Source organism: Hemiscyllium ocellatum, chromosome 10 (assembly GCF_020745735.1).
Source record: "Hemiscyllium ocellatum isolate sHemOce1 chromosome 10, sHemOce1.pat.X.cur, whole genome shotgun sequence".
Taxonomy (NCBI): Eukaryota; Metazoa; Chordata; class Chondrichthyes; order Orectolobiformes; family Hemiscylliidae; genus Hemiscyllium; species Hemiscyllium ocellatum.
In genome coordinates this window covers 29873398-29887942 of record NC_083410.1, presented here as the reverse complement: position 1 = coordinate 29887942, position 14545 = coordinate 29873398, and the positions used below count along the sequence as shown (strand labels likewise).

Here is a 14545-nt window from a genome sequence, read left to right as displayed (position 1 = left end):
GGTTCCTGGATCACTGAGTGTGTCTTTGAGGAAAGTGATGTATACAAGTTGAATGGGTTATACCTGAACTCTAGCAGGACTAATGTCCTTGCAAGGGGTTTGCTGGTGCTGTTATGGAGTCATAAAGTCATATAGCATGGAAACAGACCTTTCTGTCCTATTTGAGTCCACGTTGACTAGATTTCCCATACTAAATTGGTTCCATTTGCCTGTGTTTGGCTTATTTCCCTCTAAATATTTCCTATTCATATACCCATCCAAATGTCTTCGAAATATTGTAACTGTATCTATCACTTCCTCCAACAGCTCGTTCCACATACTGACTACCTGTGTGAGAAAGTTACCTTTCTGGTCCCTTCTCAATATTTCTCGTCTCACCTTAAACCTATACCCTGTAGTTTTGAATTCCCTGATGTTTGCTATTGACCTTATCTGCCCCTCATTTTTTTATAGACCTCTATAAGGTTACCTCATAACCTTGGAACAGAGAATGCTAAGGAGCAACTTGATTGACATTTAAAATTGTGGGCCATAGTTAGGGTAGATAAGATTCTTATCCCCTTAATAACCAGGGACTATAAATTTAAGGTAATGAGCAGAATGTTTACTGGCGATTTAAGGAAGAATTTCTACCTAGAGACTGATGGGTGTGTGGAACTTATTGCCTGGATAGTCCGAGACTACTCAGCTTTTCTTTTATAACCCAAACCCTTCAGTCCTGTAACATCCTTGTAAATCCTTTCTGTGTCTTCTCCGTTTTAACAAATTCATTCCTTTTTAATGTTTGAGCAGCTAAATTATTTAAACAAGTTTGACAAGGGGATGCGATACCACTTGCAGATGCAATAGTGAGTGAGAAAAATATAGAAGGCAAGCCATGTCAGTCTGACAGGCAGAATGTATAAGCCAAGTTAAGACACAAGGGAACATGGCAGGGCTGGTTTTGTTTTAATGCAAGGTGCTTTGTGAGTAAGGCAGTTGAGTAAAGGCTGCTGATTTAACAAAAAAAGCTATGACATTACTATCATGTTGGGACAGGAATGGCAGCTCAATATTCCTGGGTGAAGAATCTTCAGTGAAACAGCAAGGGGTGTAAAGGAGGATGTGACATTGTAGAATTTGATTCCTTGATCCATATCACAATGAAGGGTGATTACAAAGTTGCTCAATTGAGGCCAAATGGATATGCTGATCAAGGTGGTAAGAATCGATGTGATGCAGGGCAGTTTGGCAATTTGGATCTAAAATTGGCTCTGACAGGAAACAGCATGATGGTTGAAAGTTCTTTTTGTGATGACGAGTTTGTGTCCAGAGGCAGGGTTCAGTGCTTGGTCCCTTGCCATTAGTGTATTCGTGATCTAGACACAAATGTGGGAGATTTGATTAGTAAGTTTGCAGATAGCTTGGAAACTGATAGTTTGGCAGCTAGCATGGAGAAAAGCTTTAGACTACAGGATGATATGGATATAACAGTAGGAAAAGAAATTTAAACCTGAAAAGTGGTGTGATGCAGTTTGGGAAGACATAATGAAACATGGGAATACACAATGAATTCCAGGACCCTAGAAAGTATAGAGTATCAGATTTACCTCTGCAAGTCCACAGATCCTTAAAGGCAACAGGACCAATGGATAAAGTGGTTATGAAGGCATTTGGGATATTTGCCTTTATTAGTTGAGGCATTGACGAAAAGGACAGGAAGGTTATGATGGAACTGTGCAAGTCATTAGTTGCCATTTGAGCTGGAGAACTGTGTGGAATTCTGATTAAGTCACTATTGGAAGGGTCTGATTGCAAGAGAGAGGTGCAAAGGATATTCACCTGGATGTAGTCCAGGTGATAGGGTTTCAGCTATAAGAGAGATTATAAAGGCTGGGATGTTGTCCTTAGAACAGAGAAGACTGAAGAGCGATTTGATTGACGTGCAAAATTGTGGGCCGTAGATAAGAATCTTTTCCACTTAGTAACAAGGGACCTTGGATTTAAGGTAATGGGCAGGCTGTTTAGTAGGGATTTAAGGAAGAATTTTTCATGTAGAGGCTGGTGAATATATGGAGCTCAGTGCCTTGAAAAGGTGGAAGAGGCTGGAACCATCACAACATTTAAATAGTAATTAGCTAAACACTTGAATCATTGCAAGTTGCAATACTCTGGGTCAAGTGACAGAAAACAGGACAAGAGTAAGTCGGTGCTTAATGACCGGCTTGGATACAAAGGACTAGAGAGCCTTGTCACAACTCTGTGACAACAGTGAACAAGTAGATGTAGGATGCATCAATTTCTAAAAGGGATTCAACAATGAAGGTAATTAAGATCAGGAGCTTATGGTGTTGAGGCAGTGTATTAACACGTTGAAAAATGGCTAATCCACTGAAAGGGAGCAGGGACGAATGGGGCATTTTTGAATGTGGCAGTAACTAATGCAGTGCTGCAAAGATCAATGCTGGGTGTAAGCTGTCTACAAACTATATTAATGGCTTGGATGTTAATACAAGGAATAATTCTATCAAAATTTTATAATGATAGAAATGTGGAATATTAAGCTGTGAGGAATACACAATGCTGTAGTACGCTACAATCAAGTCAGTATTTAAAACCCTATTATAAAAACCCTTCTGAGGAAGAGTCATTTGATCTGAAACATTAATTCTGATTTCTCTCCACAGACTCTGGCAGACTTGCTGAGCTTTTCCAGCAAGTTCTGTTTTTATCTTTGTTTTGCAGCATCCGCAGTCCTTTTGGTTTTTGTTTTGAAAAATATTTCTGTATTAATGTTCTGTAAGATTCATGGAGAGAGTTAACATGCTGGTACAGCTCACAACTAGAAAGACAAATGCCACATTGACCCTTATTTCAAGAGGATTTAGGATACAGTAATAAGGAACGTTTGCTACATTTGTATGTAGCTTTGGTCAGAAAATACTGAAAGTGCTCCATACAGTTTTGATTTCCTTCCCTAAGGATGTAACAGTAATCAACAGAATCAGAAATTGCTGGAGAAGTTCAGTTCTGACAGCATCTATGGAGAGAAAACAGAATAACCTTCAGAACTGGATCCTAGAATTGAAACATTAGCTGTTTCCTCTCCATAGAAACTGCCAGACCTCCTGCATTTCTCCAGCAATTTGGTTTTGTTTGTTTCGGATCTCCAACGTGCACATTTTTGTTTTATTTTAAGGATATATTTGTCTTTGAAGTTGATGCAGCAAAGATTCACTAGATTGATGTGCATGATGAGATCTTAAATAGATTGGGCACGTACTCTGCCGTTTAGAAGAATAAGAGGTTGTTTCATGGAATGTAGATTGTGAGAGTCGTGTCAGTTTAGTTGCTGAGAGGTTAGTCTCTAGACTCTAGAATTAAGGTGCATTGTCTGAAGGAAAGGTTCAATCATTTATGATTGAGATGAGGAATTTCTTCATTCAGAAGGTTATTCAATCTTTGGATTTCTTTGCTGTAGCAAGTATTGGATGTTCGGTTGTTGATTATCTTCAAAGCTGTGATTGGTGAAACTTTGGGAATTTGTGGATCATACAGATTGAACTGGATTTGATTTCAGAAATGGAACACCAACCGTATCCCTCTGTCCCTTACAATTACTGATATGTTATTTTTGGAAGCTACAGAAATTACTATGCTATAGTGAGGCTAGGCGCTGGTATGGTGAACCTTCGCAAGATGTGGTTTTTTCATTTATAAATGTAGCATTAGCCTGTAGGATTTGATCCATTTTAATTAGATAGTGTGCTTTGAGATTCCAGCAAGTAATTAACCATAAGGATTTTTGTGTCCGGTTGGTTTGTCTGCAAAATAAATCTTACTGTTGAGGGTACAAATAAGATACTGTAAATGACACTTCACTTCTATTGCCACTATGAAAGGGCAAGACATAGTTCCTGAGTGTGCCTCCTTTACAGCAAAGATAATTGACAGGAATTTTTTAATGTTGTCAGATTTTAATATCATCATTAGATTCGAGATAGTACCCAGCTTTACACCAACCTCAATTTTGACAGTTTGTAATGTCCTAAAAAGTTTTTAAAAGTTAATTACAGCTAACTGTAGTCAGTGAAGTTTCATGTTGAATTAGTCAGCAAGTTAGTAAGGCAATTGAATACTAAAAACACAGTTATGAGAGATTATATTTGCATAGATATCTAATCCAATTCTTTATGAGCTAATCTGAATTTGTTAACAGTGGACATACCAATGACTTGGGCAGGTCTGCCTCGTAATATGTTGATATAAATGCAACCCAGTTTAACAAACTAACTGGGTAGCTTGAGTCAGACAACACCTGTGAATGAGTCTTTCAAGCTGCCTGGGTTCAGTTGAATTTGAGTGGATTTATTTGAAAAGACCTTTCTTTATGTGTTTGTAATCAATATTGTTTCTTTTGTGTAATATGGTTATCCTTTACATAGAAAGCATGACTTATTTTTCCAAAACTGAGACGTGCCACTGTTATTGTATTTGTTAACACTTTTATTGAGAAAATATTTTTACAAGATTAAAACATTACAAAAATATAACAAGATAAAATCATAACAATTGCAATGAACTAACTACTGTCGTACTGTAGAAAAAAAATCAAAACTAGACTCACTTCAAATCTATAAATAAATATATAGCGCCACCCAGCACATCCACACAGAGACACTCAACCTCTGGGAGCATTAATTATTGCATCATATTTACTCTGGATACTTCTTCCCAGGGCACAAGACTCACTAAAACCTAATCAACATGGCAAAACAAATGTCCTAATTAAAATGGCAGCCAAGTCTGCTTCCAGGTAATGCAAAAAAAGGCTGCCATGTCTTATGAAAAGGTTCCTTTTATGGTGCACCATATTTGTGAGGAAGTCCAAAGGGATGAGTTTCATAATTAACTTGCACCACTCCAACAGGCCTGGAGGGTTCTCAGACACCCAGCTCATCAAAGTGTTCTTCCTTGCAGAGTAAATGAGAATGTTAACTAGTTTTTTTTCCCATATGCATCTAAGGAAGATAAATTTGGCAGATCCAAGAGTAGAGAGACCGGGTCTCCCTTAACTTCGGTCCCCAGGACCCTCCCTATTACTCCTGCCACAGTGCTCCAGTACCTGCGAAGCTTGTGGTATGACCACTAACAGTGAGTGAGAGTACCTATGCTCATTTTGCACTTGGGGCATATTAGCGATGCTCCCTTTTTGAATTTTGAAAGCTGATCTCGGGCCAAATGAACCCTGTGAAGAACCTTCAATTGCATAGCGTCTGTTCTGTTACAGATCGAGATCTTTCAAATCTCTCAAATGTTCTCCCATGTCTCTGAGGGGATCTCCACTCCCAATGTTTGCTCCCAGACCTCATTAGTCAAACACTGCATCCCCATAGGTGATAAGGAGTACTAACCAAGAAAGTGCTTGTGGCATGAAGCATTCTCCTCCCTATCAGAGCTATTGGGGTTGGTCAAAAGCATAATCTTCTTTTGGATGAATTCCCTAACCTGAAACTAACGAAAAAGGTCCCTGCTGGACCATCCATACTTGCAACTCATTTGTCGAAGGACATTATGACCTCCTCTCAAACAGTATTCCATAACTGTCCTCATCTCATCCATAAACAAGACACTTGTAATGGGGCACTTTGCTTGGGACGCCTCGATATCCAAGCATATTGATCTTGGGTTCTTACAAGCCCAATCTCTCTCAAAGGACAGAAGGGACCTTATTTGGTACCTTTTAATATCCAGGAAGTCTCCCTTCACCACCACCACTACCACCACCTCCCTTGCCACCCCCCCCCCCACCCCCCCCCGCCACCCAATCCTCGGAGTAACTGCAATTCAGCCAGCATAATGAGAGGCTGCCTGTGACGCCAAATACAAGAACTAGACCAACCAGTAAGTCTCTGCAACACTTTTTCTTGGGAAACATCAGAGGGAGAATTTGCATGGGATATAACAGACTAGGAAGGGCATTCATTTTGATAAGGGCTATTTGTCTTAACCCGGAGATTGGACGCGCCGCCCACCTTTGAAGGTCTTGTCTAATCTTGTCAAGCAAATGAGCAAAATTAGCCTTAAATAATTGATCAAAGGTGGGAGCAACAAAAATGCCTCAGTAAAGAAAACCCCCTGTGACCATTTAAAGTGGAATCATAATTCGCCTTCAATATCGTATTCCCTTGAGACCCCCTCCCACACGGGCATAGCCATCGATTTTGCAAAATTGATCTTATATTGTGAAAAATAGTCCATAAGTTAATACGTTGTACTAAATGGGGTACAAAAACTGCCAGGTTTGATATGATGAGAGCATCATCTACATATAACGTAATCTTGTGTGCCCTTGATCCCACTTCTGGGGCAGCTATGTTAGGATCCTTACAGATGGCCTCTGCCAGCAGCTCAATCACCAGTGTAAACAGGAGTGGTGAGAGGGGACAACCTTGCCGACTGCCCCTACCAATACTGAAATTACTGGATCTTACACTACTAGTGAAAACCGCAGCCAGAAGGTCACTACGTAGACCCTCCACCCATTTGATGAAGACCTCGCCTAGACCAAACCATTCTAAAGTATTTTTAAAAATGGCCATTCCACCCGATCGAATGCCTTCTTTGCGTCTAAAGAGAGCACCAGACCCTGAGCCAATCATTGCTGACACACTTCTAATAGTCTAATCTTCTAATATTATTGGAAGACCTACAGCCCTTTATAAAGCCCGTCTGGTCCTCCTAAACAATATAGGGCAATACCTCTGATTCCTGAAGAAGGGCTCATGCCCGAAACATCGATTCTCCAGCTCTGATCTCCAGCATCTGCAGTCCTCACTTTCTCCCAACACCTCCAATCTCAACACAAGTATTTTGGAGAAAATTTTAAAGTCTGAATTTAACAGCGAAATGGATCTGTATGAAATACAGTCATCCGGGGTCTTCCCTTTCTTGAGTATGAGAGAGATGTTAGTCTCTCCCAGGGATTGCAGGAGTTAATCGTGACTGTATGAATAGTTGTACATGTCCAGCATTGGCCCTGACAGGATATTTATAAATTCTTTGTAGAATTCACTCGGGAGACCATCAGAGCTGGGCACTTTCCCACTTTGGGGCTGTCTTACTGCCTGCTGTTTCTCTTGCACTTCAAGTGGGCATTAAGAAGAGACACCTGTTCCGAGGTCAAACCTGGTTCTTTTAAAAAAAAGATTCCATATGAGGCCACCAATCCTCGCAGCATTCCAACCAATAGAACTCAAAGTAAAAACTCTGAAATGCCGCATTGATCCTTTTAGAGTCACACGTAAAAGTCCCAATGCCTTCACTAATTGTTGAACTGGATTAGAGGGCGCTCTTTTTCCTGGCCAGCTATGCCAGGTATTTGCCTGGCCTATCATCATACTCAAACAGCCTTTGTTTCGTGAAGAAGAGTTCTCTCTTTGCTGTTTGAGTGAGCATAGAGTTCAAAGCAACCCGGAGGGCTGTGACTCGCTGCAATTTAGCCATTGACGGCCTAGCAAAATATTCTGACTAGGCTGCCTTCAACTGTGCCTCGAACAGAGGTTGCTGCTCTCCCTTCGGTTTCTTCCAGCTAGCGAATAAGAGATAACTATCCTTATAGCATAAGCCTTAGTATCCCAGAGTATAGACTGGTTACTGGAATTCAAAGTATTCTTGGCTATACTCTGAGACTGGTTACTCCCAGAGTATAGCCAAGAATACTTTGAATTCACTCTAAGTACTTGATAAACAAAGTGTCCTTGAGTGTAAAAGGATCCATCCGCCAATGCCCAGGGACCTGTTCTGTTGCCCTTAATCTCAACCTCCAAACACACTGCTGCATGATCGGAAATGACTGTTTCCAATTTTCCAGAACATCACTAAATCCAGAAAAACCGAAATGCTAAAAAAAATCATTCCTGGTGTAACACTTGTGTGGATTAGAGAAAAGGGTGAAGTTCCTACCCGTAGAGTGGAGGCATCTCCAAATGTCCACCAGTCCCAATTCCACACATGAATCAACCAATTGCTTGGATTGTGAAGAGACATTTGGGGGACCTTTGGGCATTCTATCCATTGTGGGGTTCATGAAGTGATTAAACTTTATTAGATTACTTTTTTTGTAATGGGGAAATAAATTGTCCTTTTTGGCCATTGTCAGTATTAAAATATTCCAAGATAGAAAATAAACAAGGGTTCTTCCTTCTGAGCCTCAAAAATATGCTATACATGATTAAAACACTCCTACTGCTCAGTTGGATGTTTTCTGTTCTTATTTCTAGCTACCCTATGACCTTGGCCAGTTGCAGCTGAATTGGGAGTACTGCTGTTAAGAGCTAGATTGAGACCACTACAATTGAAAGGAGACATTCATGTTTAGTATGAACTGGATTCATATTCGGGTACCTGAGGTGAAAGGAAAGTGCCAGCCAGTGCTTTATTCTGTTTCTAAAAAATATTGCAAGTAATTATGGAATGATAAATTGACTGTAGAATTTAAAACTCCTACAAGCAGGCCCTTGTGTACTTTGAGCTATGATGTTTCCATAACCTTTGTAACAAGATTTTAGCTTCCAGAATAAATCTGGCCAATCTAGTTATCCATTTCTTATCTGCTCATTTTAATCTGTTGCAATGGAATGGGTGTTCAGGGAGACACATGAAGTTACAATTGAGTCAGAATTATTCGTGTGAAACACTGTTATTCCATCTTTGCTTGTTTTCAAGAATATTGTGTGATGGAATCAACCATCACTATTCCACCTGAAAGTACCTTCTAAAATTCTCACTTCAACTGCAATTAAACTTTAGAACAGAAGTGTCTAACTGTGCTGCTGACTGAGCACAGTATGAGCAGTTAACTCGCATCTTACACTGTATTCAAAACTTTAGAGCCCCATTGCCCCTAGCTGAGGGAAACAAGGTGGGGGGCTGTGCATACTGTACATTTTGTTACTTAATTATGCCTCATGATAACCTGAACTGGCAAGCTGGGCACCCCAGAAGGAGGAAGTGAGCATCTCCCATTCTTTTCCATATATCCAGCTGGTATTTGACTATGTCATAATGGTCTGATCAGCAATCTGCAGGAATTGGACCGTGGGCAAGAAGACACCCAGCAGGCAAGCTTATTTTTAAGAAAAAATCAAGTTATGGTGTAAAAGTACAAGTGCTATCTACCACCATATCACCACCTTCCCTGATGTCTTCTCTTTCTCTTTTTTCTTTCTTTCTTTCTCTCCCTCTCCCTCTCCCTCTCCCTCTCCCTCTCCCTCTCCCTCTCTCCTCTTTCTTCCTATCAACTTCTAAAGGATGTAGTCTGAGTGGTGACAGAAAGCCATCTAATTTAGGCAGGGCCTCCATGTTCATGCCAGAAGTTTTACATGCTCCTACACTCTCTCCACCTGTGTATTAATTTTGGGGTGCAGGTAACTATGCTTCCTTTGTTCTGAAACCAGTGACAGCCTTGAACATTATTGTATCTTTTCCTACGTTTACAGGATATGTGGAACCTCAGCAAACTTTAAATGATGTGATTGCTCAACTGGATGCAGTGGTCAGTTTTGCCCATGTATCTAATGGAGCGCCAGTGCCGTACGTAAGACCTAAGATCTTGGAGAAGGGCCACGGTCGAATTACCTTGAAGGCTTCCAGGCATCCATGCATTGAGGTTCAGGATGATATGGCCTTCATACCCAACGATGTTACCTTTGAGAAGGATAAGCAGATGTTCCATATAATAACAGGTAAGTAATTTTTCTAGAAAATTTTACTAATGAAAAGATAGATTCAAAGAAAATAATTAACCTGAGGTTTTTGATGGAGTAAACAGGAGGAGGTAATGTATTCTCTACTTTAGTCACCGCTAAACCTTTGGCCATTTGCTTGGGATTATTTGATGGTAAATGCCCTTATAAAGTAGATCAGTAACAAAGAATGGAATCATTATATGTCTTTGTGTTCAGCCAGATTTAAAAAGAATGGCAATTATGGGTGAAGATATGGGAATGTAAAAATATGAGAAATGCTGTTATTGTAGTGATGCTATAAACTGAAATCATTGGTCTGAATTAATAAGCATGAATACCACAGAATACTGCTTTGTATCTCCAGAAGTGAAGCAAATGTGGGGATCCTGGTTTAGTTTGGAATTTTAGACACTTTTTTTAAAGTTCCCATCCAGAAATTAGTAAACCTAATTATAGAACTTGGTGTGGTAATATACTGAGTTGGATGGAGGGTTGGTTAACAGAAAGGCAATAAAGTAGGAATAACTGCATCATTCAGAGGTTGGCATGTTGAGCCTAGTGTAGTATCACGGATCAGTACTTGCGTACCAGTTGTTCGTAATCTATATCAGTGATTTGGGTGTGGAAACCAAATGTCATATTTCTAAATTTGTAGACGATATCAAACTTGATAAAATATGCCATGAGTATGGTACAAAGAGATTTCAAGAGAGTTGGACAAGCTGAATAGGTAATAGCATGGCATGTGGAATACTATGTGGATAAATGTGAAATTATCTATTTACTCTGATCTGTAGAGTTGCTGAGTATCATTTAAATGGTGAGAAATTGGAGAGTATTGAAGTTCAGCGAGACGTGGGTACCCTTGTTCAGAAGTTACTGAAAGCTAACATGCAGGTGCAGCAAGCAGTTGGAAAGGCAGTGGTAGTTTTGCCTTTACTTCAAGAAATTTGAGTACAGAAGTAGAGATGCAGTTACGGTCCCCTTGCCCAGAAAGGGTATACTTGCCATAGAGCGAGTGTAGTGGATGTTCACCAGAGTAATCACTAAGAAAGTGAGACTGTCCTTTGAGGAATTTGGGTCCATATCCATTTGAGTTTAGAAGAATGGGAGATGATCTCATTTAAACTTATAAAATTCTTAAAGAGCTAAATAAGATAGATACAGAAAGGATATTTCTCCTGAATCAGGAGTGCAGAATCAAGGGGCACTTCCTCAGTAAAGGGCAAGCCATTTAGGACTGAAAGGAGGTATTTCTTCTCCCAGAGGACTGTGGAAGTGTAGTCATTAATCACGTTCAAGATAGACATCAATAGATTTCTGGACACCAAGGACATCAAGAAATGTGGGGACCAACAATTTCTAGAATGCCAATCAGACTCCAGGGATTGATTGACTTAGTATGGCTCCTTTATTGCTGTGTTGATTACTAGGAGAGGATACTGGGTCTAAATGGACGGGCACTTGAGAGTGAAGCCTCTGTGTTATGCCAGGTTTTTCTTCCTTGTATTTTGATCAAATAATATGCTGGAAATAAAACCTTACTTCATTAATGTTCGCTTGCTGTGGATGTAGGATTTAATTGACTGTCGTCTGCACACATGAATTTAGAGCAACACAAGCCACAGGGAGCAGATGGCAACAGATACGTGTGAAGTGCTGGTGTATAAATCTGCCAGGTTAAAAGCTGTTGTTTCAGTAACATAACTGTAAAAGGTGTAATCCAATGCACCTGAGTTCAGCAGCCAATGCTAAGAGTACCAGAGAGGGAGAGCACCACAGGGAGTTAGTGAGCTGCAGACAAGGCAAATGCTCTGTCAACTATAAACATTATGTGCCTGATTTGATTCAAGGAGCATTGAACTAACACATGTTGAAACTGAGCAGTCCACCACTTCAAATCATGACCATTTTTGCTCACCGTTTTTGGTGTGCGTTCTCTTTTGGAATGACAACATCTTGCCTTCCCAGTTTGTTAGGGTATGCCAGTTGTGGCTTAGTGTTTGTCACTTTCGCCTTTGAGTCTCAAATTTCAAATTTAAAGTTTCCCTCTAGAGCTTGAGCTCAAAATCAAGGCTGACTCCATTGCAGTTTTGAAGGAGTGCTGCACTGGTAGAGATGCTGTCTTTCAGATGAGATTTTGACCCAGAATCCATCAACTTGCTCAAGTGGATGTAAACGATCTCATGGTTCTATTGTAAAGTAGAGGAGGGGTATCCTGGCCAGCATTTGTCCCTCATTAATATATTTTTAAAAAATTATTGCTGTTTGTATGGGTTTGCTATGTTTTTGTTTCTCTTTGTAAAGAGGATGCGCTTGAAGAAACATCTCCATTTGCTGGGCAGCACTTTGACAGCTCAGTGGTTATGAAAACCATTACATAAAAATGCAAAGCTTTTTTTATTTGCATAGATATATATTTCACAGTTTTAAATAATAATTTGATAAATAATTAACGATTGTCCTGAACTACTACTAGCTTGAATGATTGCATGGCAATCCTTTCCAATGGAATCAGAGATCTGGTACTGGGAATGCATGATTGGAGAAAAACTTTTGTTCCAAGGACTTTTCTAGTTGTATAGCTGCTGAAGCTTCCAGGTAAACATTGCAAACATTGCTCTACTTTTTAACAGACATGCTGTAACAACTGTCAGAAGTGAGTTTTGAAGAAAGAAAATCTAAAGAGAGGCTGAGCATAAAAAAACAAATCTGCCTACAAATGTTTCCGAGAAGGAAAATGTGAATCTGGGGAGTAGGTGTTGGTTGGTCATCAAATAATACCTGTGAACCCTTTCCTTAATGAAAATGATTAGTGACTAAAGCCATCTAATTTTTGTTTTGTTTCTCTTTGAATGGGGAAAGAGAATGACTCCCCATATCAATAAAATGGATATTGAGAAACAACTTGATCAACAGTAACTGACGTTTCTTCCTTGATAGAATTCTGAATGGCCATGATTGAAGTCAAATGTGTTTCATTGGCCTGATGTTGTAAACACCTTTTGTTTCATGCTGCTAATGTAGTTTCTGCTTATATTTAATAGGTCCAAACATGGGTGGTAAATCAACATATATCCGACAGACTGGTGTGGTGGTTCTGATGGCTCAGATTGGTTGCTTTGTGCCCTGTGACTCTGCAGAAATCAGTATTGTTGATTGCATCCTTGCTCGAGTTGGTGCTGGAGACAGTCAGCTGAAAGGTGTTTCAACCTTCATGGCGGAAATGTTGGAGACTGCATCTATTTTGAGGTAGGTTCCTGAAGCAATTTTCATATTCCTGGACGTATATCATAGATGAAAGCTACATATTTTCTGTGGAAAATGGAGTTCAAATTATTCCTGTCAGGAGCACCTCTGGAACGCAGATGGGTCAGAAAGTGGGAACAAATAAAGATGCATTTGTATGAGTTAGTATTAAGATTGGCTGTCCACTGATTTCTATCCTCCTCTTGGTGCAGTCTGGCTCATACCACTTTTAAAGTAGATAATTCTGTCTTTTGAAACTGTGCCTAAGTAAGGTAGTACTAAACCAGTTATTGGATCTCCATTGGCAAAGTCAGGATTAGGCACTAAATATACCAGGTTAGAAGGTTTACAGAACAGACAGGGAAAAGGGCAGAGGAGGTGAATTAGCCTCTTTGATTAGAAACAATTACCTCACTGCTGGAGATGGATATAATGAGGGGGAAAGCATTTACTGGAGACCAAGTGGATGGCACTGAGGAGCAGTAAAGGATCTTTAAAAAAAACTGTTGTGTACAGACTCCTGGTAGCAGTTCTGAAGTGTTAGATTGTATAAATGCAGAAATTAGGCAGATGTGTAGTTAAGCCAAAGCAGGACTTTAACATAAATTGGGCGAGGGAGACCTGTCACAAAGTTAGATTTCTAGAGTGTGTCCAGGATAGTTTCCTACAGCAATATATCTTGACTAGTATTCTGAGATGGAGGATGGAAAACATTGTGGCTGTAAGAGCTGCTCTCTTTTTTTTGAAGTATTTTAGGTATCGTAGATGATTTCCTTGAATTCCAGGAGCAGTAATTACTGTTTATAACCTGTTGCATTGTTTTGGAACTTTGTTTCGATATTCTTTTCCCCAATGGCACTTTAAAAAGAAGGAAGAGAGATAAAGGTAGAGACCACATGGTCAGAGAAAGAAACCTACACTGATGCTTGATACAGCAGTGAATATCTTCACCTACTACCTTTGCTGTTTGAGTTCAAGTATCTCTGGACATTGGAGTGCATCTAAGCAAAATGAACAAACAGCGAAGTTCACAGCTGACCTTGGTGGAACCTGTGTGGGAAACCTCACAGCACGAGAGAAGCTAAGTGCATAGTTTTTAAGTGTAACCTTGCTGTACATCCTTAATAGTGTTTAATCTTTAGAGTGGATTATTTTTTGATTATATGTTTTATTGAGGTCTGTGCCTTGACTAAACTTTAAAAGTTGAAAGCATAGGTGCTATGTTAGCCTGGAGCAGTGTTTTTTAGAACAGTAAGACTGCTATTTTCTGGGTGTGTAGATTGTTAAGGAGCAAAGATGGTCTTTAGTAGAATGATATGCTCTTCTTGTTGGACGTGGGAGACTAAGGAGAGTTTCCATGTTACTGATGATTATGTTTGCAGGAAGTGTCTTTGATTGCGAATCCTGTCAGATTGCATGGAGCATTTGGTGCAGCAGTTAGAGGCAATTAGGAATTTACAGGAGCTGGGGGTATGATGGATGGCAGTTTTAGGAAAGAAGGAAAACCACAGATACACTTAGGTGCATGCGTTACCTCCAAGAAAGGTAGGAGAGGGAGGCAAGTAGTA

At 39.9% G+C, this 14545-nt stretch overlaps 1 protein-coding gene across 1 annotated transcript in view; it reads left to right on the top strand.

The window, feature by feature from the left end:
- Positions 1-14545, top strand: part of msh2 (mutS homolog 2 (E. coli)) — an 89592-nt gene that overhangs the window by 43891 nt on the left and 31156 nt on the right. Inside the window, exons 12-13 of the mRNA XM_060831369.1 lie at positions 9480-9725; positions 12776-12980. Of these exons, the coding sequence (XP_060687352.1) occupies positions 9480-9725; positions 12776-12980 (451 nt within the window). The remainder of the gene's footprint in view (positions 1-9479; positions 9726-12775; positions 12981-14545) is intronic.